General features: G+C 41.8%; 2 protein-coding genes and 1 pseudogene across 4 annotated transcripts in view; all 3 read right to left on the bottom strand.

The window, feature by feature from the left end:
* Positions 1-27,174, bottom strand: part of LOC310738441 (uncharacterized protein) — a gene marked incomplete at its 5' end in the record, with an annotated part of 500,089 nt that overhangs the window by 209,393 nt on the left and 263,522 nt on the right. The gene's annotated exons all lie outside the window — the stretch shown is intronic.
* The window catches only part of LOC310738051, a 118,894-nt pseudogene that overhangs the window by 48,533 nt on the left and 43,187 nt on the right, over positions 1-27,174 (bottom strand). Inside the window, exon 9 of the transcript XR_014538206.1 lies at positions 20,621-20,794. The product of XR_014538206.1 is annotated as an uncharacterized misc_RNA (transcript). The remainder of the gene's footprint in view (positions 1-20,620; positions 20,795-27,174) is intronic.
* Positions 4,217-13,044, bottom strand: LOC310738113 (NACHT, LRR and PYD domains-containing protein 1b allele 2-like). Of its 2 annotated transcripts, none has more exons than XM_083563086.1 (8): positions 12,964-13,044; positions 7,592-7,668; positions 7,273-7,490; positions 5,848-6,107; positions 5,617-5,727; positions 5,378-5,522; positions 5,121-5,165; positions 4,217-5,025 (listed from the first exon to the last, which is right to left on the bottom strand). In XM_083563086.1, the coding sequence occupies exons 2-8, from the start codon at positions 7,645-7,647 to the stop codon at positions 4,757-4,759; spliced, it is 1,104 nt and encodes a 367-aa protein (XP_083419212.1). In that variant the 5' UTR covers positions 7,648-7,668; positions 12,964-13,044; the 3' UTR covers positions 4,217-4,756. The 2 variants fall into 2 exon arrangements, with proteins under 2 accessions (XP_083419212.1, XP_083419211.1); XM_083563085.1 differs by lacking the exon at positions 12,964-13,044 and adding an exon at positions 8,673-9,055.

A 27,174-nucleotide genomic window follows, 5' to 3' on the forward strand; every position in this document is an offset into this window, starting at 1 on the left:
TTCAAATCTGACTCGTATTCCGTTGTTGCCACTCGAAGCAATTCTTTCACGTGGGTGTCAGTCAGAACAGATCGATGCTTTGATTTCACGTGTTTCAGGGTAGAAAACACAGACTTTGTTTGTGTGTTTTTTTTTTAATGTGCGTGTTCACTTCGCTTGAGTTCAATATGGTATTTTCGTCAAATGCGCATGTGCGTGAGATGAATATACCACAAGGGTGGGCAATAAATTTTTTACAAGGGGCCACATGAGAAACCTGAATTGTGTCAGAGGGCCACACCAACGATAATATTTTAGGGATGCACCGAAATAAAAATTCAATTCAAAAGGCAATGAAATCCATAATTTTTTGTGTTATGCATTTTTGCCTTGGCACCTTCACTGAAAAACTTTCCTGCCTTTTCAAAAACGTCCTCTACAGACGGAGTGCGCATGCTCGGATTGACTTTACTTTTCTGCTCCGCGTTCTTCTCATATTTAGAATGGCAATCGGGATGTTTGGATTTCAGGTGATAAATTAAACCCGACTTGAAGAAACTCTTTTCAGATACACCCCCTCTTGAAATTTCAGCATTGCATGTTTTGCAAATCGCTATCCGCACACCGCAGACATGTTGGCTCTTATCCAGATAACCGTGTGCTGGCTGCGCTTTTTTATTGCGTCATTACAATTGTGTTTCTGCCGTGTTGTTTCGGTAATTTAGGTATTTCGGCCGAAAATCTTCTGTGCATCCCGGTAATTTATGATTGGCCTCACGCGGGCCGGACAGGGACATACAAAGGACCAGATGTGGCCCGCGGGACGTAGTTTGCCCAGGTCTGATATACCGTAAAGTTTCCCAGTAGGGGCAAGCTCATTTAAGTCTTAAAAATACTGCATTGAACGCAAGCGAAGCGAACACGCACATTAAAAAACAAACAAACACAAACTTCGATATGAACGTAAGAGCCGCATTAAACCAGCCAAAGAGCCGCATGCGGCTCGCGAGCCGCGGGTTGGCCACCCCTGAACTAGTGCAAGTGTGCCACAACCTTGCTCTGCCCGACTGGCAGAAATAAAAGCCTTAACAGCAGCATGTAGGCTGGGAGCAGGGGGAAGGTGATTCAGCTTCACTGATTCAGCCTATGCACATGGGGTATGTCACACATCTGGACCTATCTGGGAACAAAGGGGTTTCCAGAGAGCTGATGGATCATCCATTTTGCATGGTCCCACAATTTCTGATTTGCTCAAAGCAATGATGCTTCCAAAGGCATTAGCCATTGTGAAATGTAAAGCCCACAAATCTGATGGTGAGATAGTCAGTAGAGGTAATGCAGCAGCAGATGAGGCAGCTAAGAGAGCAGCGATAGGCGAGGACTGTGTGAAAGTGATGGTGCAGGATAAAGAGCATGAGGAAGTCCGAGGGCAGGTGACAGAAGAAGATCTTGGAGAATATCAGGATGTAGCAAGTGGGGAAGAGAAAGAGAGGTGGAAGAAACGAGGAGCAGTACAAGACTCCAACACAGGGTTATGGAGGAGTGTTGATGGGGTGTGGGTGGCACTGTTAGCCCTTTTGCCCAAGCTCATTGCTGAAGCACATGGGGTAGATCACTGTAATCGTAGGGAGACAAAAGACACAATCCGAAGGAATTGGTGGTCACCATATCTGGCCAGTATGGTGGACAAATTTCTGAGGTCCTGTGAACTATGTGCAGCACGTTATGTCAGAAAACATTTCACAGCACCAATCAGTCACATTCCTGAACCAAGGGGACCATTTTAACACTTGATGATGGACTTTGTGGACATGGCAGACAGGAAGGAAGGGAAAAGGTATATTTTGGTAGTAATAGATCGGTTTAGCAGATGGGTGGAGGCAACAGCTACTGCCAAGAATGACGCAAAGACCGTAGCTAAGTTTCTGATCAGGGAAGTGATTCACTTTACTTTTTCATAAGTCTAATAAACAAAATCATTTATTTTTTTATGTGATTATGCAAAGGATTTTTTAAAAGAACTGTTTTGGATAGTTTTCTCTGTTTACAACAATTTTATGTTAAATAATTCATGTACTGTTTTTGATTTGGGAATCAGGGTCAAAGGAGTTGGATGGTATTTTTGGTATTTCATAAATGTAAAGTTAAAAAAATGTAAGTTTTTTTTATGGATATAAAACTATTATGATTCTCTTTGATCAGCACTTCATAAGACAGCTGCTAAAACATCTGAACTAATAATAGTGTTACCTCCTGATTATTTTCTGAAGCTCACATTTTTATGTATTTTTTTTTTCTTGTTTATTATTTGTTTATGCTGAACTTAGTAGTTTTTAGTAGACTGTCACTGTGTTGTGTTTATACTTTATTGTTCTGTGTCAGTTCAAGTGTTGGAAAGAAGGAAAGAAAGTAAGAAATTTTTGGATAGTGGATGTCAGCATTACCCATGTGTGGCAGTGGTGGGCGTGGCCGAGCGCTGGTTTGTGAATGAAGGGCGGGGCCGGGAGCAGGTATACACGGGAATGACACACCTAAAAGGGATTAGGACTAATGTGTATTCTCTCTTTCTTGCAATGATCAGAGGGAGCATTTAAGGAGAAACGAGAGGGGTGTGTGTGTGTAAACGTAAGGCTGCGGCCCTGAGCACGGAGATTATAAAAATAAACCATATTTGATTTTGAACCTGTCCTGAAAACAATTAAGCTTGTCACCTCAGTTTTAGGAAATGTGATGGTATTCCAACATACCAACTGTTTCTGGAGGTCAGAATCACTATGCAGCTCTTCCTCCATGTCCTGAAGAGAACTCAAATTTCGAGGTGGCAACAAATTGTGAATCCAGGTCTCAGACTAATCAGTTGATTTTATACTCTGAAGGGTCTTGAAGAAGATTCGCAGTTTGTCCATCATCATTTCCTGTTTTGTTAATATATTACTCAGGAGGGTGAGGAAGACAAAAATAAATACAATTAGTTTTCAGTCACTTTCATTAGGTAAACACTGACCATTTGCTGGTTTCATTAATATTTGCAAGTTAACATGCCGAAAGGCTAAAACTGTGGATTATTATCCACCATCAGGTCTATTCTGGATCAAAAACTACAACATTAAAGAAAACTTTTTTGAGATGAATTTTTCGAGATTGTTGGTACAAACATACGTACATCAAGGTTTTACTTGTAATAATTTTTGTACAAGAGCAGGTGTAAAACACAACATGAATCCGAAATATCGAGTAATTTGCCAAAAAATAAACATTAATATACTCATGTTTGCAGACTGAATGTCTGCTCCCTGGTCTGGTGTGACACTGTATACTTCAATGTAGAGCTGCAACTAACTGTTGGTTCCCTGAAGTACCCCCTCCCCCAGGGGCGGCTCCCGACAAGAAGAGGTAAAACAGATGTTTATGGATTTAGAATACAAAGATTGTAATGATTGGCTGCATATATTTCATATGTTTTCCACTTATTAAAAATTTATTCATTTCATGAATTCATGATTCTTTTTTGGTGATGATGCAAGAACCGATTCTCCTGCATTATAGTTTCAAGGAAAGGTAATCCAGGACCTTGTTTCTATAAATCTCATTTAAAACTAAAACTAAAACCTTGATTCCATAATTAATAATAATAATAATAATTTTTTTAATTCTCATTTAAAACTGAAAACCTTATTTCTATAATTATTATTTAAAACTTTTTATAATTCTCATTTTAAACGTTAAATGTTTTTTTATGCCTTTTTTTTATTTTATTTTTTTTATTTTTTATTTTTTTAACCTTTTTGAGTTGATCTATTGTTTGACTCTTCAGGTTTGACTATGAAGAGCTGGTTCAGAGATCCGATTCAAATAACCGACTCGCTTGTAAACGACACATCAAAACAGGAATCATCCACTGCCTCAGATGTGGGAGATTGAAAATGCTGCTCTTTATTAGATTTATCTTTTTATTCATGTATGAAATAAAAAAAACAGTAGTGCTAATAATTAATACATAGATGGTTAAAATAATTGTGAGTGTTTCAGCTGCTAAATTTATTTTAATAAAAATCTGATTTAATCTCTGCCTCATAAACCCTGATTCTTTCAGGATATTTAAATAAACTGCCATAAAATTTTATGTGAATAAAATGGTTTTTAAAAATCCTGTCAGAAATGCGGTGGAGTTAGCTTGTAGCTGTGTTAGCATCTCCTGAAGAGGACAGAGGAGTGATGAAGGTCAGTAAAGGATTAATTTGTGAAAAAATCGATTTTATTGAAGTTCCAATATTTTCTATAGTATAGCAATGCTTTCAAAAATGACAACAAATTATAAAAAAAAAAATTATAAAATGTTTGAATGGTAATTCAAATGGTAAATTTGTCCATTTTTACATTTGTACATCAGTTTTGATAAAAACACTGGCCATTTTATTAGGGACACCTGTACACCTTCACATGTATGCAGTTCAGCGCTGCAGTGTATAAACTCCTGCAGATACTGGTCCAGATCTTCAGATAATTTTCACATCAAACATCAGAATAAAGAAAAGTCTGATCTCCGTAACATGGTCTTTAGTACCAGATGGTTTGGTTTGAGTTTTTCAGAAACTGCTGATCTCCTGCTGGAGAATGTAGAGATACACAGAGTGGTGCATTAAAACAAAAAACACTGAGTGAGCGACAGTTCTGTGGGGAGAAACAGGAGCTGAAGGGAAGTCTAGAATAACTCATGGTGATACTGCGTCAGCTAGAACCTTAATAACTGAGCTACCACTTTCTCTTTGAGGTTCCTTTAAGCATTGCTTGACCCATTCTCCAGCTCATCCACTAAGTGAGGATGTTTCTTCTTTAGAATTATATAAAATTCTTCTTTCACAGCTCTGAAGGTGAGGCAGTTGGTGTACAAGATTCTCATTTTCTCCTGTGATGTAGCTGCTGCACTGATTGTACTGTACATTTCATCATTAATAATTTCCTTGGATAGGAGACCATCTGCAATCTCCATTACTGAAGAAACTTTCTGTATCAGAATGTGTCTGTGTTTATCCACAAAGTCAGCAGCTGAAAGACAGATTAACATTTTGATGTTTTGGTAAAAATATGTAGATGCATTTGGGAAGAACAGCTGAAAGTGCTAAAGTTTTAGGATATTTTACCTGTTTTCACCATTTGGGGTGAATTGGCTTCTTGGCTCTTGTAACCTAAAGTGATGAGATAGAAAGTGTAAACTTCAGTATAAATACACAGCTATGAGGAGAAGACAACATTAAGCCTTAAGAATATTTTGGAATTTACAGCATCCGTGGGGGCATCCTTTATTTAAACAGCTGAAGGTACATTTCTCCATGCCAGAAGGAAGTGGACTTCTGGTGTGTTATACTGGATTAATGTACTGAAATGAACTTTTGGCTACCTGTAAGAAAGACCTGGCGAGATGCCCACACCTCCTGGTCATGTTCATCCAAAAGTCCCAGTGTGAGTTCTTCAGCTTCATCAGAAAGTATCACCTCAAATGTGGGGTGATAGTTGGGGGCAGAGTCAAGCTCAAATATCTCAGTCTAAAGAACCCAAAGACGTGTGAACAGACTGCTCCAGAATGCAAACTAAAAACCAAACAGTCTGATTTCTCTACACATGTGGAGTGGAGTTTACCTGCGGCTGACATTTATAATGCTCACAGCGTGGCCTGTAGGGTTTTGTAGGGACCAGGTGACAGGTGGAACTGCTCTGAATATACATGTTGTGCTGAAATTGATTCTGCACCTTAAGAATGGATATATTTGAATTCATTTCTAAATATGAGTTATTTTAAAATTCTTTGAATAATTAAATACGTATTAAAAAACACGGTTAGGCATCGAGTGATTAATTAAAGCAGGTTACCTCTATAACAGGAACATTTTTGGGCAATAAGTGCATGTGCAGCTTTCTCTTCTTTGTCCTTCCAGGGATTTCTTTGTAGAATAGAAGGACCTGTGCCTTGATCGGTTTGTCCTCGAAAAAATTTTTTTTTATTAGGAGTCCGAAGAGAGAGAGATTTTTTATGTCTATGATCACATGTGTCTCTGTCACTTTTAGAGGCTGAATGATCTCCACATTCCCATCAGAGAAATGTGCCACAGCCAGTTCAGTCTGATTTTTATCTGCAACACATGAACAAAAAAAAGCTGAGAAAGATAAACAATACCAGCATCGGCAGATAATCACTTACCCCTGGGGCAGTGTGAGTAATGGATTGTGATTGGCTGGAAGTTCAACACAGATATTTTGTAATCAGTTCTAAATGTATGTGCTGCTTATAAATAACTAACCATAGTAACCTCCTGATACAGTTTCATACAGAGGGAGACAGATATTGTACAGATTTATTTGCATCAGGAGTTAATAAGAACAGCTTGAGTAATTAACATTTATTATACCTCATGTAAATGTTATCTTCTGGCACTACTTTATCTCTATGTGATTCAGAGCAGCAGAATTATAAATATAATAAGTGTTATATATAACGTTATATATAAGCGTTATTTTGTTAAACAGCGTTATTTTATTTAAGCTTTCATTCTGGGTTATTTTGATCCATTCAGTCAGTTTTGCTCTGCAAACATCAATAACAGTTTTAACATGTCAATGATGAAAAGTGATTATGGAAAAGACGTTACACTGTTTTAATGCTCTCAGCTTCATTTCGAGCTGTTCTTCACTGCCATATTGTGCACGAACATCTTGTAAACTGGATTACTTATAATTACTTATGTCCTGGATGTAGCAAACCCCCAGCCAGACAATGAGAGCTTGTTCCCATTCCAGCTAGGTGCTTAATTATCCCTTACTTTTCTTGAGAAATTTGTACGATTTCAGAGCATTTTAGCGACATGAGGTCTTTCCGTTTCCATGTGTGCGTCTCACTAACTAGTCCCACCTTTCTACATGCGAGATTAACGGTCCACTATGGGGGCGGAGTTAAAGGACTATACCACATTAACGGAAGAGACCAAACAAAATGGAGCTCAAAAGGATTACCTTATTTACTCTTTTCTTAGAGTTAGTTACACTGGATTACTTACGATTGATTTCATGTTTATTTATACACCATTTTACAATAGACATCGTCTCAGCAGCTTTACAGAATGTAAGAATTCTAGAATAAAAAATGTAAAGATAAGTGAATTATATGTATTTTGCCCCGATGAGCAAGTCTGGGGTGAAGACTCAAAAGGGGAACTCATTCTCATTTGGGTGATATCAAATGTGTGATTATAAATCATAAAAACAATACAACAGTTAAACTTTGATCTTAAATGACCTTACCAGAATTTATATCACAGTGAGGAAGATGCAGTTTACACATTGACCCCTCGGAGCAGTCAATGTTGTACAGGGGTCCTGCAGGCTGCATCTGTCCCATGCCGTCTAACTGAACACTGCCCCAGGACAATATACTGTATAACACTTCAGCTTTCTCCTTCATCTCAAACACAAGGTTGGTGTATTTACACTCAAACTGCCCAGCACGAGAACAATGAAACCTGTAGAGCCAAAGAAAAAAAACATTTAAGAACTAAAATCTGGATTAGTTTTATGTTGTAACATCAAAAATTCACTTTAACGCCTTTAGCATATGTGCTACCTGTATCCACTGTTCCAGTCCTCATGGTGGTCTTTACCTAATTCAGGAGTAAACATGTCTGTTTCCCCTGAGTGCCCCTAAACAGATCAGATAGAACATTACACACATTCAAGATTAAAACACACCAATTACAAATACAAATTTGTGTTCAGCGTGTTATAATATAGTTGTCTCACTAATTATTGGAGAGGAATTAAAACTTTTCATCAAATTTGTTGACCAGTGTTTGGCACAGCTGTCTCAACAGCACTGTTTATATTGAATAAAGCTTTTCTTCAGGACAGATTTTTCACTGATATTTATTTAAAGCATTTATAAATATTATAACCCTCTGAAAACAGCTAACAAGCATCCACTATCTTATGTCCTTTACATATTCCTAAACATTATTAAACTGGTCCTCCCTCTCCTCCTGTAGCTGGATGCATTAGATTTAACTTCTTAGTCTTTAGCGCCAGCATGACCGATATCCCAGTGTTCTCAGGTGTTAATGTTTAACAATAGATGAAATAAAAAGGGAGAAGAGTAACATGACTAACTATAAATCATTCTAAATCTCTAAGTCTCAAGCAGCGATTTCAGATCTCTGTTTTTCAATAAAAAACGTATATAACGAATGTATTTGCTGAATGTGTGTAATCAGTACACAACAAAAACAACATGAATTAAAAACTACTACTACTACAAAAGCACTATTCATTCATCTTCTCCCGCTTATCCGTAATTCGGGTCACGGGGGCAGCAGTCTAAGCAGATTCCCCAGACACTTCTCCGTGTCCAGGGATCGGGCTGTCAAGGCCCCCGCCTTCGACTGCTGCCCAATCCTCTCAGCACCGGTCCCTTACTGTCCCTCCTGCAGGTGGTGAGCCCACGGGAAGGCGGCCACACGTCGCTCCGACGTCACGGTCCTTGGTTTATTTTTCTCGTAAGGGTCCCTTGGAGCATAGAGGGTTAAGGGCCTTGCTCGAGGGCCCAAGAGTAGCAGTTTGGCGATACCGGGGCTTGAACCCCCGACCTTCCGATCGTTAACCCAGCGCCTTAACCGCTGGAGCCACCACTCCCCCACAAACGCACTACTTACATTATTATTGTAATAAAGAGTCACAATCACATCCACTGCTGCTAATTCCGGTTTATTAGGAAAGATTAAGGGTCCAGTGAACAACATGCTGTAAAGCATTTCTGCTCCAAACAAACAATAGTGTTGTCATTTAAATGTTTACCCTTGTTTACATCAAAGAACTTGACAGCTGGTGTTTGTGTCTTTCTGAATAACTTTTGCATAAAAAAACAACATCTTGGTGGTAAAAAAAACAAATATGGCTGGTAGAATATAATGTGAAAAAACACAAAAAAAATTAAAATTAAATAAAAATAAAAAAGTCATAGAAAGACGGAGTGTCTGGTTTAAGCCTCCACTCTAAAGGCAGGTGTCATTGTGACATTTTGTTCTGCACCACCAATCATTTCAAACCAAGTCGGCTGTGATATGGAGGAGAAGGAAAGATTCTGGAGTGAATTAGATGAAGTGGTAGATGGTGTACCTAGGAAAGAAGGATTGGTGATTGGGGCAGACTTTAATGGACATGTAGGTGAGGGGAACAGAGGTGATGGGTAGGTATGGCCTGAAGGAGAGAAAATGTGGAAGGGCAGATGGTGGTAGATTCTGCTAAAAGGATGGAAACAGCAGTGGTGAACACGTATTTTAAGAAGAAGGAGGATCATAGGGTAACGTATAAGAGTGGAGGAAGGTGCACACAGGTGGACTATGTTCTATGTAGGAGATGCAACCTGAAGGAGATTGGAGACTGTAAGGTGTTGGCAGGGGACAGTGTAGCTAGACAGCATCAGATGGTGGTCTGTAGGATGGTTTTGGAGGCAAAGAAAAAGAGGAGGAGAGTGAGGACTGAAAGAAGAATAAGATGGTGGAAACTGAAGGAGGAAGAGTGTAGTGTGAGGTTCAGGGAAGAGGTCAGACAGAGGCTCGGTGGTGGTGAAGAGGTGCTGGATGATTGGGAAACTACTGCAGGAGTGATGAGGGAGGCAGCTAGAAAGGTACTTGGTGTGACATCTGGAATTAGAAAGGAAGAGAAAGAGACGTGGTGGTGGAATGAGGAAGTGCAGGAGAGCATAAGGAAAAGACGTTAACAAAACAAAAGTGGGATCGACAGGGTGATGAGAAAAGTAGGCAGGAGTACAAGGAGATAGCAGGTAAAGAGGGATGTGGCGAAAGCCAAGGAAAAGGCATACGAGGAGCTGTATGAGAGGTTGAACACTAAGGAAGGAGAAAAGGATTTGTACCGATTGGCCAGGCAGAGAGATCGAGCTGGGAAGGACGTGTTGCAAGTTAGAGCAATAAAGGATAGAGATGGAAATGTGTTAACTAGTGAGGAGAGTGTGTTGAGAAGATGGAGGGAGTATTTTGAGCAGCTGATGAACAAGGAAAATGAGAGAGAGAGAAGGTTGGATGATGTGGAGTTAGTAAAGCAGGAAGTGGATAGGATTAGTATGGAGGAAGTGAGAGCAGCGATTAAGAGGATGAAGAGTGGAAAGACGGTTGGACCAGATGACATACCGATAGAAGCATGAAGATGTTTAGGAGAGATGGCAGTGGAGTTTTTAACCAGATTGTTTAACAAGATTTTGGAAGGTGAGAGGATGCCTGAGGAATGGAGAAGGAGTTTGCTGGTACCGATCTTTAAGCATAAGGGAGATGTGCAGACCTGCGGTAACTACAGGGGAATTAAGTTGATCAGTCACACCATGAAGTTATGGGAAAGAGTAGTGGAAGCCAGGCTGAGAGAAGAGGTGACCATCTGTGAGCAGCAGTATGGTTTCATGCCAAGGAAGAGCACCACAGATGCCTTATTTGCTTTGAGAACGTTGATGGAGAAGTATAGAGAAGGACAGAAGGAGCTGCATTGTGTATTTGTGGATTTAGAGAAAGCGTACAACAGAGTGCCAAGAGAGGAGTTGTGGTATTGTATGAGAAGGTCAGGTGTGTCAGAGAAGTATGTGAGGGTGGTGCAGGACATGTATGAGGACAGTGTGACAGCAGTGAAGTGTGCAGTAGGAACGACAGACTGGTTCAAGGTGAAGGTTGGACTGCATCAAGGATCGGCCCTGAGCCCTTTCCTGTTTGCAGTGGTGATGGACAGGTTGACGGACAAAGGTCAGACAGGAGTCTCCATGGACTATGATGTTTGCGGATGATATTGTGATTTGTGGTGAGAGTAGGGAGCAGGTTGAGAAGAGCCTGGAGAAGTGGAGATATGCGCTGGAGAGGAGGGGAATGAAAATCAGTAGGAGTAAGACAGAGTACATGTGTGTGAATGAGAGTGAGGGAAGTGGAGTGGTACGGTTGCAGGGAGAAGAGGTGGAGAAGGTGGATGAGTTCAGGTACCTGGGGTCAACAGTGCAAAGTAATGGAGAGTGTGATAGAGAAGTAAAAAAAAGAGTGCAGGCAGGGTAAAGTGGGTGGAAAGCAGGAAGACCAAGGAGGAGGTTCATGGATGTGGTGAGGGAAGACATGCAGGTAGTTGGTGTGAAAGAGGCAGATGTAGAGGACAGGGTGGTATGGAGACGGATGATCCACTGTGGCGACCCCTAATGGGAGCAGCCGAAAGAAAAAGAAGATGACCGTAAAACAAGAGCTTGTCTGCTACCTGGTCATCAATATGAATAATAACTCAATATCAATACCAAACATGTAGAACAAAAGCTTTTACTGATCAGCAGTTTATTGCTATGCAGACTGTATGCAGGTCTCTCTCAAACAGGGGGAGGAGAAAAGGTTTAGACACAGTCTCAGATAAATGTTACAGGAATCTCATTTTTTTATGATATCTTCATAAATTGTGAAATATAAACTCATGAGACATGTGGCTTTCAACCCAGTACAGTGGAACCTCGGGTTACAAATTTAATTCGTTCCGGTACTTTATTCGTAACCTGAAAAGTTTGTATCCCGATACGAATTTCCCCATAAGAAAGAACAGAAAGAATTTAGAACAGGTAATTCGTTCTGGACAACCAAAAATATTACTTTAAAAATAAAAATAAAGCCAATATTCACTAATATTATTTACTTTTAACATGTTATATTGAAATCATACCATATAAAAACATATAAAAGAGGAAAACATTATCTTTACTGGGTATTTTCCCTTTGAGAAGACTCGCTGCTGGCATGATGAAGACCACGTTCGTAAAAGGGGGAGGAGGGAGAGTTATTGTTTGGAAGGAGAATCTTATTATTATATTATATTATAGAATATTAATGAATATCAATGAAATGAAGACACAGTGTTAACACGAACGCTGAGACAATGCTCTACTGTCACGGTGCGAATGAAACGGAGGCGAAAGCCGAAGTACGGCTCGCTCAGGTTTCTATGACGAGAGCGAGTGAGAGAGAGAGAAACACACAAGCACACACGCACGGCAGTCTTTGGGTAGAAAGAGCTCGAGGTGCGCTTGGGGAATAGCGTAGCTGATCCAAGAGGCGCTGAAAGGCAACGCGCAGCCGGTGCAGGATCTTGGAGTCCGGAACAAGCGGAACATAAAGAGTCCTGCATGAAACCATAAACACATAAAATAACGAACGGTGTGTGAAAGTGAGTAAGGGGTTTATGTAGGAACAGAGTGGAGTGATGATGAGCTTCAGGCGTGCATCGTTGAGCCTGGAGCTCCAGAGAGAGTGGAGGCATGATTGATGATGAGCCCCAGGTGTGTGTGGTTAAACCTGGAGCTCTAGGGAGAGCGGAGGCATAGAGAGACACCAAAGGGGGGCGTGGCAGGTGGATCCCTGACATCTACACAGGACGCTAACTGATGCGATGAGCTGTGTGGGAGAGCGTGGTTGGCGATACGAAAAGAACCAAATTGCCTGCGATTTTTTGGTGCGCGACGTTCGTAACCCGAAATTTTGTTCGTAACCAGGGGCAAAAATTTTGATGAACTGCGATTCCTAACCTGAATTATACGTATGCCGGGGAGTTTCTAAACTGAGGTTCCACTGTACTTTTCTGTATTGCTCCAGGACTGATTTCATGTATTTATATATGAAGAATGTTTTTTCAATGCAAGACATTTATATTCAAAGTCTTTCATCATCTATAACTTATCTTTTTATAACTTTTTAACTTTGAATAATGAACAGTAAAGCTCAACGTGTCTTTTTTTCAAAGATATTTAAATTGTGTTTAAAAGATATGTAGCACACTTGTATCGGGAACTGTTAACATTTAAATTTAGATAATGCATTTTCAGCTGTGAGTCCCAAAAGCTGTGGTCGAAGGCTATCAGGTTAAAATCCTGATGCCATACAAAGCCAGAAACAGACTAGCACCCCCTATTCTCTCAGAACTTACCTCACCCTGCACTGCACTAGGCTCCCTCTTATCCTCAACCACTGCTCAACTGGTCCCACCAACTCTCAGGGTAAAAACAAGACATGCTTACAGACTTTGCTCTGTTCTGGCATTCAGGTGGTAGAATTAACTTTCATTTGATGTCCATACAGCTGAGTCTTGTGTCTTTCAGAATAGCTGCTCATTGTCAGGGAAAAGAAACATAGAAGAGTTATTTTTAAAAATGCTTACCTGTACAGGGTTAGGGCTTTGTGTAGATGTTGATCTAATGTGTACAAGTTCCTCAGTTGTCTGTTTTAAATGCTCTATTACCAAAAAGAAACAAAACACAGAAATGTTTAATTCCTTAGCGACTTGAAAAATGTTAATCTGTACTAAGAATCTGAAATTTAAATTTTTGTATATTAAACAGAAATAAATAATTAACCCAGCCATTATGGATGCACAAGCCAGTGCACTCTTAGTGCCGGTCCCAAGCCCGGGTAAATGGGGAGGGTTGCGTTAGGAAGGGCATCCAGCGTAAAATATGCGCCAAATCAAATATGCGGATCACAAATGAGAATTTCATACCGGATTGGTCGAGGCCCGGGTTAACAACGACCGCCACAGGTATCGTTAGCCGACAGGGTACCGGTGGAAATTGGGCTACTGTTGGCCGAAGGAGGAGAAGGAGAGGAGGAAGACGTCTACAGAGACGGCAGGGAAAGGAGCAATGTAGGAGAGTGGAGGTTCGGGTTGGTACTTTAAATGTTGGTACTATGACGGGTAAAGGGAGAGAGGTAGCTGATATGATGAAGAGGTGAAAGGTAGATATGCTGTGTGTTCAGGAGACCAAGTGGAAAGGGAGTAAGGCCAGGAACATTGGAGGTGGATTTAAACTGTTTTATCATGGTTTGGATGGAAAGAGAAATGGTGTAGGGGTGATTCTGAAGGAAGAGTACAGTAAGAGTGTAGTGGAGTTGAAGAGAGTTTCTGATAGGGTGATGATCGTGAAGGTGGAAGTTGAAGGGATGATGATAAATGTCATCAGTGCCTATGCTCCACAAGTTGGCTGTGAGATGGAGGAGAAGGAAAGATTCTGGAGTGAATTAGATGAATTGGTAGATGGTGTACCTAGGAAAGAACGATTGGTGATTGGGGCAGACTTTAATAGGCATGTGGATGAAGGGAACAAAGGCGATGAGGAGGTGATGGGTAGGAATGGTTTTAAGGAGGGAAATGTGGAAGGGCAGATGGTGGTGGATTTTGCTAAAAGGATGGAAATGGCAGTGGTGAACACTTATTTTAAGAAGAAGGAGGATCATAGGGTGACGTATAAGAGTGGAGGAAGGTGCACACAGGTGGACTATGTGCTATGCAGGAGATGCAACCTAAAGGAGATTGGAGACTGTAAGGTGTTGGCAGGGGACAGTGTAGCTAGACAGCATCGAATGGTGGTCTGTAGGATGGTTTTGGAGGCGAAGAAGAAGAGGAGGAGAGTGAGGACTGAAAGAAGAATAAGATGGTGGAAACTGAAGGAGGAAGAGTGTAGTGTGAGGTTCAGGGAAGAGGTCAGACAGAGGCTCAGTGGTGTTAAGGAGGTGTTGGATGATTGGGCAACTACTGCAGGAGTGATGAGGGAGGCAGCTAGAAAAGTACTTGGTGTGACATCTGGAATTAGAAAGCAAGACAAGGAGATGTGGTGGTGGAATGAGGAAGTGCAGGAGAGCATAAGGAGAAAGAGGTTGGCAAAACAGAAGTGGGACAGACAGAGTGATGAGAAAAGTAGGCAGGAGTACAAGGAGATGCGGCAGCAGGTAAAGAGGGATGTGGTGAGAGCCAAGGAAAAGGCATATGAGGAGCTGTATGAGAGGTTGGACACTAAGGAAGGAGAAAAGGATTTGTACCGATTGGCCAGGCAGAGGGACCGAGCTGGAAAGGATGTACTGCAAGTTAGAACAGTAAAGGATGGAGAGGGAAATGTGTTGACTAGTGAGGATAGTGTGTTGAGAAGGTGGAGGGAGTATTTTGAGCAGCTGATGAATGAGGAAAATCAGAGAGAGAGAAGGTTGGATGATGTGGAGTTGGTGAAGCAGGATGTGGATAGGATTAGTAAGGAGGAAGTGAGAGAAGCGATTAGGAGGATGAAGAGTGGAAAGTCGGTTGGACCAGATGACATACCGGTAGAAGCGTGGAGATGTTTAGGAGAGATGGCAGTGGAGTTTTTGACCAGATTATTTAACAGGATTTTAAAAGGTAAGAAGATGCCTGAGGAATGGAGAAGAAGTGTGCTGGTACCGATCTTTAAGCATAAAGGAGATGTGCAGTCTTGCAGTAACTACAGGGGAATTAAGTTGATCAGTCACACCATGAAGTTATGGGAAAGAGTAGTGGAAGCCAGGCTGAGAGAATAGGTGACCATTTGTGAGCAACAGTATGGTTTCATGCCGAGGAAGAGCACCACAGATGCCTTATTTGCATTAAGAATGTTGATAGAGAAGTATAGAGAAGGACAGAAGGAATTGCATTGTGTATTTGTGGATTTAGAGAAGGCGTACGACAGGGTGCCAAGAGAGGAGTTGTGGTATTGTATGAGGAAGTCAGGTGTGTCAGAGAAGTATATGAGGGTGGTGCAGGACATGTATGAGGACAGTGTGACAGCAGTAAAGTGTGCAGTAGGAACAACAGACGGGTTCAGGGTGAAGGTTGGACTGCATCAAAGATCGGCCCTGAGCCCCTTCCTGTTTGCAGTGGTGATGGACAGGTTGATGGACGAGGTCAGACAGGAGTCTCCCTGGACTATGATGTTTGCGGATGATATTGTGATTTGCTCTGAGAGTAGGGAGCAGGTTGAGAAGAGCCTGGAGAGGTGGAGATTTGCACTGGAGAGAAGGGGAATGAAACTCAGTAGGAGTAAGACAGAGTACATGTGTGTGAATGAGAGGGAGGGCAGTGGAGTTGTGCGGTTGCAGGGAGAAGAGCTGGAGAAGGTGGAGGAATTCAGGTACCTGGGTTCAACAGTGCAAAGAAATGGAGAGTGTTTTAGAGAAGTGAAGAAAAGAGTGCAGGCAGGGTGGAGAAGAGTGACAGGAGTGATTTGTGATAATAGGGTATCTGCAAAAATGAAAGGGAAAGTTTATAGGTCTGTGGTGAGACCTGCGATGTTGTATGGATTAGAGACAGTGGCATTGAGTAAAAGACAGGAGGTGGAGCTGGAGGTAGCAGAGCTGAAGATGTTGAGGTTTTTGTTGGGAGTGACGAGGATGGATAAGATCACAAATGAGCTTATTAGAGGGACAGCGCACGTAGGATGTTTTGGTGACAAGGTGAGGGAGGCGAGATTAAGATGGTTTGGAAATGCGCAGAGGAGGGACATGAATTATATTGGTAGAAGAATGCTGAGGATGGAGCCACCAGGTAGGAGGAAAAGAGGAAGGCCAAGGAGGAGGTTCATGGATGTGGGGAGGGAAGACATGCAGGTAGTTGGTGTAAAAGAGGCAGATGTAGAGGACAGGGTGGTATGGAGACAGATGATCCGCTGTAGCGACCCCTAATGGGAGCAGCCGAAAGAAGAAGAAGAAGAAACAGAAAGAAATAATTAATATAAATCAATGATTCAATTTATGAACAGTTAATAATCACCCACCTGATGATGTACCTGGTAAATCGTCAAACCTAAAAAGAGAATCAGTGTCAACTAAAATTAATGGTTTAAGGTTTTTTTAGCAGGTGTGTTCTGACCTGAGCATCTTTAACAAACAAGTGTTTATTTCAGATTGTTTAATAAATAACAGATCAGCACTGGCATACACTATATGTTCGTGGACACTTTAGTACAACCCGGTTATGTCGCCGGCCTAGGGGACGCCAAAAAGCATCGAGATAACTGATGATCGAGATAAACGAAAACCAATATTGGGGCAATATATTAACGTGCTTGAAATTTCTTTATGTACATGATGTGCGTTAATAAATGAGAATGTACATGCACGTGTTTTTTGAGGTTTTTTTTACACAACAGCGTTGCCGCGATTTGTTTGATGAAGGCATGCTATAAAAATGTACGTTTGCTAACAACAAAAGGCATAAGTACCAACTAACAGCAGAGATTTACCAGTATACAATACAAACCACCGTCAATTCTCCATACAAACCTTTATTATATTCTCCAACATTGCAAACACAAGATCTCTCACAAAATCACACAAAACGTGCGAGGTGTAGTTCATTTTTACAAAAAGATAACCAGTGTCAAAATTAAATTCTCGAGTCATTTCACTCTGACACACAGCTCTGAAAAGTGTCCTACACTTCCAACAAAGCATCTGTAAGGCTTGATTTCTCCGCCACTATTGCGAGTTCTTCTGCAGCTGCACAGTGCCGTCTCACATTTAGTCCACATGTGAAAAGAAAAAAAAAAAACTAAGTGTCCGAAAACTTAGCATTCCAATTCATCCCAAAGGTGTTCAATAGGGTTGAGCATCAGAGCTCTATAGCAGGAGATCTTCCCCTCTAACCCATGTAAAACATGTCTTCATAATGCTGGCTTTGTGCACAGGGGCATTATTATGCTGGAACAGGTTTGGGTTTCCTGGTTCAAATGAAGGAAAATTTTTATTTCACTGCATCCAGATTCATCCTTTATAACTGTGTGCCTCCAAATTTGTGCTAAACTTTGTGATCTGTACACATCTTGTGTGTCTGTACTCTGTTTTCACCGAACATGTTTTATTTGTCGCCGGAGATTTAAATCATGCAAATCTCAGGACTGTTGCTTCCTAAATTTCATCAGAATGTGGAATTTGCAACCAGAGGAGAAAACATGCTGGATGTTGTTTACACAAACATCCGGGGAGGATACCGGGCGAAGCCACGCCCCCACCTCGGGTACTCAATCCACATTCATGTTATGCTGATCCCAGCACACTCAGCAGGCATTCAAGACCAGCTCGAAAGCAGGTGAGAACCTGGCCAGCAGGATCCATGTCTGCTCCCCAGGACTGCTTTGAATGCACTGACTGGGACATGTTCAGGGAAGCTGCAACCAACGGCGACTTCATGAACTTGGAGGAGTACACGTCAACAGTGACCAGCTGCATCGGCAAGTGCATTGATGATCTCCAAGACCATCACTACACGATCCAACCAGAAGCCGTGGATGACCGCCAAGGTGCGTGGGCTGCTAAAATCAATAGACTCCACCTACAGCGCAATGGAACAAGACGGCCTTGAAGACAGCAAGGGCCAAACTGTCCCATGCCATCAGAGAGACAAAGCGCACACACGCCAAGAGAATCCATGACCACTTCCAGGACAGTGGAGACACCTGGCGCATGTGGCAGGGCATCCAGGCGATCACGAACTAGAAGACATCACCTGCTTGTGACCGTGACTCCTCCCTCCCAGATGCGCTGAATGACTTCTACGCCCGGTTCGAGGTGCAGAACAACATGGCAGCGAGGAAGACCACCCCTCCTCCCAGTGACCAGGTGCTCTGTCTAACCACAGCTGAAGTGGTGGTTAGAAGTGAGGAAAACTCTGTGCGGAGTTAACCCACGGAAGTCTGCTGGACCAGACAACATTCGTGGAAGAGTGTTCAAGGAATGTGCACAACAGCTAGCGGATGTCTTCACCGACATCTTCAACGTCTCCCTGAGCAGCGCCATTGTCCCACTTGCTTGGAGACGACCCTCACCCACCTATACAACAAGGACTCATGTACAAACTCTGTTGATAGACTTCAGTTCAGCATTCAACACGATCATCCCTTAGCACCTGATTGAGAAGCTGAACCTACTGAGCCTGAACACTTCTCTCTGTAACTGGAGTCAGTCCGGATCGGAAACAGCATCTCCAGCACCACCACACTGAGCACTGGGGCACCTCAGGGCTGTGTTCTCAGTCCACTGCTGTTCACTCTGCTGACTTCCAACTGTGTAGCAATGCACAGCTCAAATCACATCATCAAGTTTGCAGATGACACGACCATGGTGGGTCTCATCAGCAAGAACGACAAGTCAGCATACAGAGAGGAGGTGCAACGGGTAACAGCCTGGTATGGAGCCAACAACCTGTCTCTGAACGTGGAGCACCAAATTCCTTGGTGTTCATCTGGCGAATAACCTCACCTTGTCACTCAACAACAGCTCCATCGCCAAGAAAGCCTAGCAGCGTCTCTACATCCTGAAAAGGCTGAGGAAAGCTCATCTCTCTACCCCATCCAGACAACGTACTACAGAGGGACCATTAAGAGCCTCTTGAACAGCTGCATCACTGGCTGGTTTAGGAACTGCACCGTCTCGGATCGCAAGACCCTACAGAGGATAGTGAGAACAGCTGAGATCACCGGAGTCTCTCTCCCCTCTATCATGGACATTTATACCACACCATGTAGTAAATAACGCTAATGTGGTAAATAACACTAATGTAGTAAATAACTCTTATGTAGTAAATAACAATAATGTAGTAAATAAATACAGCTAATGTAGTAAATAAATAACGCTAACGTAGTAAGTAAATAACGCTGTAAAATAGTAGTAAATAATGCTCATGTAGTAAATAACACTAATGTAGTAAATAACGCTAATAATGTAGTAAATAACGCTAATAATGTAGTAAATAACACCTATGTAGTAAATAACACTGATGTAGTAAATAACGCTGATGTAGTAAATAACACTATTGTAGTAAATAACAGTAATGTAGTAAATAACGCTGATGTAGTAGATAACACTATTGTAGTAAATAACACTAATGTAGTAAATAACAGTAATGTAGTAAATAATGCTGATGTAGTAAATAACGCTAATGTAGTAAATAACACTAATGTAGTAAATAACGCTAATGTACTAAATAACTCTAATGTAGTAAATAACTCTAATGTAGTAAATAACGCTAATGTAGTAAATAACACTAATGTAGTAAATAACTCTAATGTAGTAAATAACACTAATGTAGTAAATAACGCTGATAAATAACACTAATGTAGTAAATAACACTGATGTAGTGCATAACACTAATGTAGTAAATAACACTAATGTAGTAAATAACACTGATGTAGTAAACAACGCTAATGTAGTAAATAACACTGATGTAGTAAATAACGCTAATGTAGTAAATAACGCTAATGTAGTAAATAACGCTGATGTAGTAAATAACACTGATGTAGTAAATAACACTAATGTAGTAAATAACGCTGATAAATAACACTAATGTAGTAAATAACACTGATGTAGTGCATAACACTAATGTAGTAAATAACACTAATGTAGTAAATAACACTGATGTAGTAAACAACGCTAATGTAGTAAATAACACTGATGTAGTAAATAACGCTAATGTAGTAAATAACGCTAATGTAGTAAATAACGCTGATGTAGTAAATAACACTGATGTAGTAAATAACGCTAATGTAGTAAATAACGCTAATGTAGTAAATAACACTGATGTAGTAAATAACACTAATGTAGTAAATAATTCTAATGTAGTAAATAGCACTGATGTAGTAAAAGTAAATAACTGTAATGTAGTAAATAACGCTAATGTATTAAATAACACTAATGTAGTAAATAACGCTAATGAAGTAAATAACACTAATGTAGTAAATAACGCTAATGTAGTAAATAACACTAATCACTACATCAGTTTCAGTGTTTATATAAAACAGATTATTACTCACTCCAGTGTCTGTAGTTTGTAACGTTCATCATCCTTCAGATCAGAGAGACACTTCACTCCTGAGTCTCCTACTTTATTCCCAGAAAGATAGAGTACTCTCAGGTGTGAGGGGTTTGATCTCAGAGCTGAAGTGAGAGCAGCACAGCCTTCATCTGATACTCCACAATCAAACAACCTGCAGATACACAATGACACACACTTCACTCTCTCAGTTCCTACACATTACACATCCTGTGTGTTCTTTTCACTAGAAGGAGAGAGAGAGAGAGAGAGAGAGAGAGAGAGAGAGAGAGAGAGAGAGAGAGAGAGAGAGAGAGGAAAGAGCAGGAGGGAGGGAGGAGAGAGCAGGAGGGAGAGAGGGAGGGAGAGGGATGGAGGAGAAAGAAAGGGAGAGAGGGTGGGAGGGGGAGGTAGACTTTTTTGACTTTTATAAAACTTTATTTACACAAATCACATATCATAAAATTCATAATAAATAAAATAAATAAAATAAATAAAACAAATATGCTTTAAGATGGTTTCATAATTGAGTAAAATATGGGTGATCAGTTCAGTTCTTGTGTAAAGTTTAGTTCTCCTTCTGTAACAGAGCACAAAGCATTCTCCCAACACCACACACATTTAAACACATGCATATCATTCATACACACTCACACCACTGACCATCACACTCACACCACTGACCATCACACTCATCACTGACTATTACACTCACATCACTGACCATCACACTCACATCACTGACCATCACACTCACATCACTGACCATCACACTCATCACTGACTATTACACTCACATCACTGACCATCACACTCTCATCACTGACCTTTACACTCATCACTGACCATCACACTCACATCACTGACCATCACACTCACATCACTGACCTTTACACTCATCACTGACCATCACACTCACATCACTGACCATCACACTCATCACACTCACATCACTGACCATCACACTCACATCACTGACCATCACACTCACATCACTGACCATCACACTCATCACTGACTATTACACTCACATCACTGACCATCACACTCACATCACTGACCATCACACTCTCATCACTGACCATCACACTCTCATCACTGACCTTTACACTCATCACTGACCATCACACTCACATCACTGACCATCACACTCACATCACTGACCATCACACTCATCACTGACCATCACACTCATCACTGAACATAACACTCACATCACTGACCATCACACTCACATCACTGACCATCACACTCTCATCACTGACCATCACACTCATCACATCACACTTATCACTGACCATCACACTCTCATCACTGAGCATTACACACTCATCACTGACCATCACACTCACATCACTGACCAACATACTCATCACTGACAATCACACTCACATCACTGACCATCACACTCATCACTCTCCATCACACTCATCACTGACCATCACACTCAGATCACTGACCATCACACTTATCACTGACTATCATACTCATCACTGACCATCACACTCATCACTGACCATCACACTCATCTCACTGACCATCACACTCACATCACTGACCATCACACTCTGTCGAGTTATGTGGGAATTTTACACATCAGTATCTGCTTCTAACTCGAAAAGAGCATTAATCAACAACAGGGGACACAGGGAACAACTCCAAATCACTTTTCAGCTTTTGTATTTGGTAGTTCGTACAAGCTCACAGTGATTGTTTAATTCAGCTCAAGTAGAGTGAATTAGGTTGACAACCTAAAAGAAGGAAACACAAAACAAAAGAAAACAAAGCAAAATAAAATGAATAAAATAATGCTAATAAAAATAGGCATTCACTTATCTGTAAACAAACCTAACGTAAATAAAGATTGTCCCATTCAAACTGCCTCGATGTCGAACAAACTGTTCATTTGCATACTAGCTTGTTTCAACCGTTATTTAAGCAGAGCATTAATCTTCTAAGTATACTATTTAAACAAACAAGTGGTATGTCCGTACTTTGTATTTCTTTAGGAACGCAAACTATGTACCGTGCATTTAAATATTAACCAATACACAACTATTCTCCATATTGCATATTATTCCAATAAAATAACAGAATTTAGTGAGTCTTTAGATAGAGACTTCTTCATACCATCAGTGTCCCTGAGGTGACCATTTGCTGATGCGTTCTCCCTCTCATCGCATTTCCAAATCTCCCAGAATTCTGAATCCGCGTGCGTGCACCTGCCACGCGGGTTTTCCTTCCGCGTCACTCTGCATTTTCCGACCCTTCTCGGCACTCGGTATTCTCCGTCTAATTAATTCAGGTCCGCAGTTTTGCCAATTTCTCGGATTTTAAGTCACGGTTTCGGTTCGCGTCTTAACTTCACACCTCCCACTTGAGCTACTGGTTTTTAAACCCAAGTAGATCACACATTCACTCTTCTCTTTGTTCACCTGATTGTTCTTCTACAGGAATCAGGATGACTAACCGTCTCACATCTGTATGAAGAATGGTTGCAGGGATCTTGCTCATTTTCTTTCCTGAGATTTTCACATAGTTAGGTTTCACACTTGAGACGGGGTAGCTTGTAAAGACTCTAACGTCTACATCTCTGAACACACCTTATGATCAGCATTGACTTTGACCACCCTGGCCAACTTGTACTGACTTCTTATTGCGTTTTGGTCAGCTAACCACACCACGTCACCTACAGCAACATTCCGTTCCTTTGTGTGCCACTTGCTCCTTATAAACAAATTTGGACCTGCTAATTGACTCCATTCCTTCCAAAATTTGTTTACTTCTCCTTGAATGATTTTTAGTCTTTTGTAGGGATAGCCTACGAAATGAAAGTCACCTGGGTCTCCCCTTGGTCCTGACCTTCCCAACAAGAGAGAATTCGGAGTGACATACTCAACGCAGTCCTCTCTACTCTGAGTTCTTGCATCAATGGGCCTCTCATTGGCCAAGTTAGCTGCCATGTAGAGGAATGTTTGGAATTCCCCCCATGTGAAAATACCATCACCTTCCAGATTGCGAAGGGCCCACTTTACTACACGAACAGCGGCCTCTGCTGCACCATTCCTATGGGGGGAACTTGCAGGGTGGATCTTCCAATACCATTCAGTCCCATGCTTAGCAGCCTCTCCTTCCAGCTCAGATTTCTGTACCTTATCTAGGAACTTGTAGAGTTCTGTGAGAGCAGGCTTAGCTCCAACGAAATTTTAACCTGGGTCGGACCATAATTTTCTCGGGTGACCCCTCAGAGCTGTGAATCTCTGGTAGGCTAGTAGGAAACTCTCAGCATACTGGTCAATCAACAAGTCAGTGTGTATAGCCCTGGACACCATGCAGCAGTATACAATCTTTTCCTCACCTCATCCTTCACTTCGTAAGGGCCAAACAGGTCCAAACTTGTGAATTCGAAGGGCGCAGCTGGCCCTGCTCTTTCATGAGGAAGGTCGCCCATGATCTGTTGGCATCTTTTCCCCCTTGCCTTCCTACATATAACACAGCCGTCAACTATCTTTTTAGCTAATCTCCTACCCTTAATCACCCATGCTTTTTTCCTCATTCTGAGAAGTGTTCCTGCCACATCTTTATGATTTGCATTGTGGGCTTCAAGAGCTAATAACGTGGACACCCATGCATTGTAAGGCAGAATTGGGACTGCAACCCTTTCTTTATTAAAGATCTGGATTCTGCCGCCACAGACCAAGAGTCCTGACTCTTCTTTGTATACAACCAGCCTGCTAAGAGTAGTGTCGGGAAAAGTCACACCCCTCTGAACTGCCAGAAAGAGCCCTCTTAGTGCATCCTCTTGCTCTTTTACAGTCAGCACAGCCTGTTTGGTCCCATTTTTCTGCATCAATTCTCGTTTTCCATTCTTGGGGTTTTGGCTCTTACATCTTAACCATTTCTTTATGCCATGCCACACCCAGCCGATGACTCTGTCTAATTTGCCTAGGTTACTAAATTTTTCCACATTTACTAGCTTTTTCACAACTAAGTCACTAGGTGTCCCTCTAGGTAAGTAGTCTTCAAGTCTTCCTTTTTCCACCTCTCTCAGTTCCTTTTTTGTTTGAGCTCTTGTCAGAACTGCTGAAAATGTCTTCCTCTGAAGCTAACTGACCCTTTCTCTAGCATCAGCGGCAACCTGAGCAGCTGATTTCATTGGCCATTCCTCCACTGGAAGCCGAAGAAATTGTGGTCCTTTCTGCCATTCAGACTCTTTACAAAGATTTTCAGGTGTCCCACCCCTTGTGATGATGTCTGCTATATTAACATGCTTCTCAAAATACCTTCTGAGACGTACAGCAAACACAGCAGCACAGATCTCTGCCTTCACAGCATCTCCCTTTTGGTCTAATGGCGTTAATTTGGCCTTGAACTCGACGAGCCTGACTTCTATCTGTTGATCCATGTTCCACCTAAGGTACAACACAGCCCCATAAGATTTGTCACTGCCATCGGAAAATGTAATCCTCCAGGGCTTTCCTTGCCAGCCAACTGGTGTGAGGCTTCTGTGAAATTTAAGTTCACTAATCTGCACATACTGCTCAAACAGTTTGATGGCTTCCTCCCTGAGATTCGTGGAAATTCCTTGTCCCAAGTCTGTTGGGTTACAGTACCACCTCCTGCTTCCTGAAATGCTTTCCTCACAAACATTGCACCCTTTTGTTTGGCAGGTGTGACAAGACCAATTGGATCATAGAGCCCAGCAACTTGGCTTAGCAGATGCCTTCTGGTTAAAGGGTTGGGTGTTTTCAGTCTCACTTCACTTCTAAGGAGGTCGTGGCCCATTCTCATTTTTTTCTTCCTTTTTGAGAAGTTAATGGAAGCCATGATATAGAGCTTGTCCTCCTCTACTAAGTATCCTGTTTCTAAAGCCTTGTTGTCTTCGTCCCTTAGCTGGTTTGGGAGCATGATTGTTTTACCTTGAGAGACAGAACCCTCTGGATTACAAGTTTGTGCACCAGCTTCTTGCCTCCCACTTTGCCCCGACCGAACCCAAGGCTTGAGTGCAAATCCACCAGCTGCTAGAATCTCCTCAAGTCCATTTATTATCTCACTTAGTCTCTCCTGGTCATTGTGGGATGTAAGGATGTCATCCACATAACTGTCTTCCTCAAGGACCCTGCGCTCCTCCTTTAAATGAGCAAACTTGGTTAGTCTTGCCGTCTCATGCATAGCTAACTGAGCAATGCATTCAGCAGGGCGATCTCCGATGTTGACCCTTGTAATAGCGTACTCGCCTATCTCTTCTTCATTAGTGTCTCTACAGAGGAATCTGTGAAGGTGCACTTCACGCTCCTCCAGCCACACAGAGGTATACATCTTTTTTATATCTGCAAGAGCAGCAAAGACTCCCTTTCTGAACCTAATCAGGACTGCCCTGATTGGGTTGAGTACATCAGGTCCCTTTAGCAGGAGATCATTCATGCTCAGTCCTTTGAATTTTTGGCTACTATTCCAGACAAGCCACACTGGAGTAGTAGTTGAGTGGGGATTTGGGGCGACCAGGTGGCTAACATAATAAACGGCCCCTTTCCAACTATCAGTCTCTTCCTTGGTAAGCTTTTTTGCTGCCCCCCTTTTCACCATGTCATGTACTTGAGCCGCATAAATGCCCTGCCACTCAGGCACCATTCTGAGTTGTTTCTCTGTTCTCAAGAAAACAGCTTCCAATCCACTTCTGTTGTATGGAAGGGTAATTGGGTCCTAAATCCATGGATACTTTGTATCCCAGTGTGGAGACCCGCTGTGGGAATCCTTCTTAACATAAGTGAGGCCTTCCCTTATGATCTCGAGTTCCATCTCCTTTCCTCCAGGTTGACAGTTTCCACAGCGGCAACCTCCACACTTTGGTTAGCATGGCTGCTCCAATACTCTCCCACTTCCACCACTCAAGAGACTCTCGATTACTTGCCAGTGAAATTTTTGTCTCAACACCAAGATCTCTACTCCCTCGGATCATTTTACAAGAAGCGTCTGTCTTTTCGAGAGCTTCCTCATACTTGACTGCAGCTGTCCTCATGGACCGAGCAAAATGCGTCTTGGACTCATACGCTGCTATATCCACCATCTCAAACAGGCCTGGGTGTGCTCCAGCCACTGTTTTTCCTAACGGGCTGTCCCACGATATTCAATCTTTGTGGTGCGAGTCTTCCTTCTCGATGGCTGATAAGAAGATAAATTTTTTCAGGTCTTTTCAATTCTACCAGGTTTACCTCCGGAAAGAATTATTTAAGTTGCTCTGGACTTACGCTTCTGTGGACTTTGGCAATCTCCTCCAAACCGTAGCAAACCAACTGGTGAGTTTCTCTGTCCCTTTGAGAGTTTTGACCCTAATCCTGAGAAGGTACCTTTTTGTTCTTACTCTAGTGGCCATCTTGCCAACTCCATGAACCACCAGGGTAATTTTCTCACCTCTCAGCTTGAGCCTGTCAGCAGCTTCATGGGTGATGTAATAAGTGTCTGATGCCAGGTCTATTAAAGCACCAACTTTCTGTCCTGCATTTGTGGTTACCTCCATTAGCATCATTAACAGGTATAACATAGCTCTTTCAGTCC

The sequence above is a fragment of the Silurus aristotelis genome (genome assembly GCF_946808225.1).
Source record: "Silurus aristotelis genome assembly, chromosome: 15".
NCBI classification, from domain to species: Eukaryota; Metazoa; Chordata; class Actinopteri; order Siluriformes; family Siluridae; genus Silurus; species Silurus aristotelis.

What these genes read in the sequence shown, in the direction of transcription:
- LOC310738113 (XM_083563085.1), bottom strand. Translation starts at nt 8,771, where the DNA reads ATGCTTTACAGCATGTTGTTCACTGGACCCTTAATCTTTCCTAATAAA. An exon ending in TCGCCAGGTCTTTCTTACAG is followed by an intron (nt 5,166 to 5,377) that starts GTAGCCAAAAGT and finishes TCATCACTTTAG; the next exon opens with GTTACAAGAGCCAAGAAGCC. An exon ending in ACCCCAAATGGTGAAAACAG is followed by an intron (nt 5,026 to 5,120) that starts GTAAAATATCCT and finishes TCTGTCTTTCAG; the next exon opens with CTGCTGACTTTGTGGATAAA.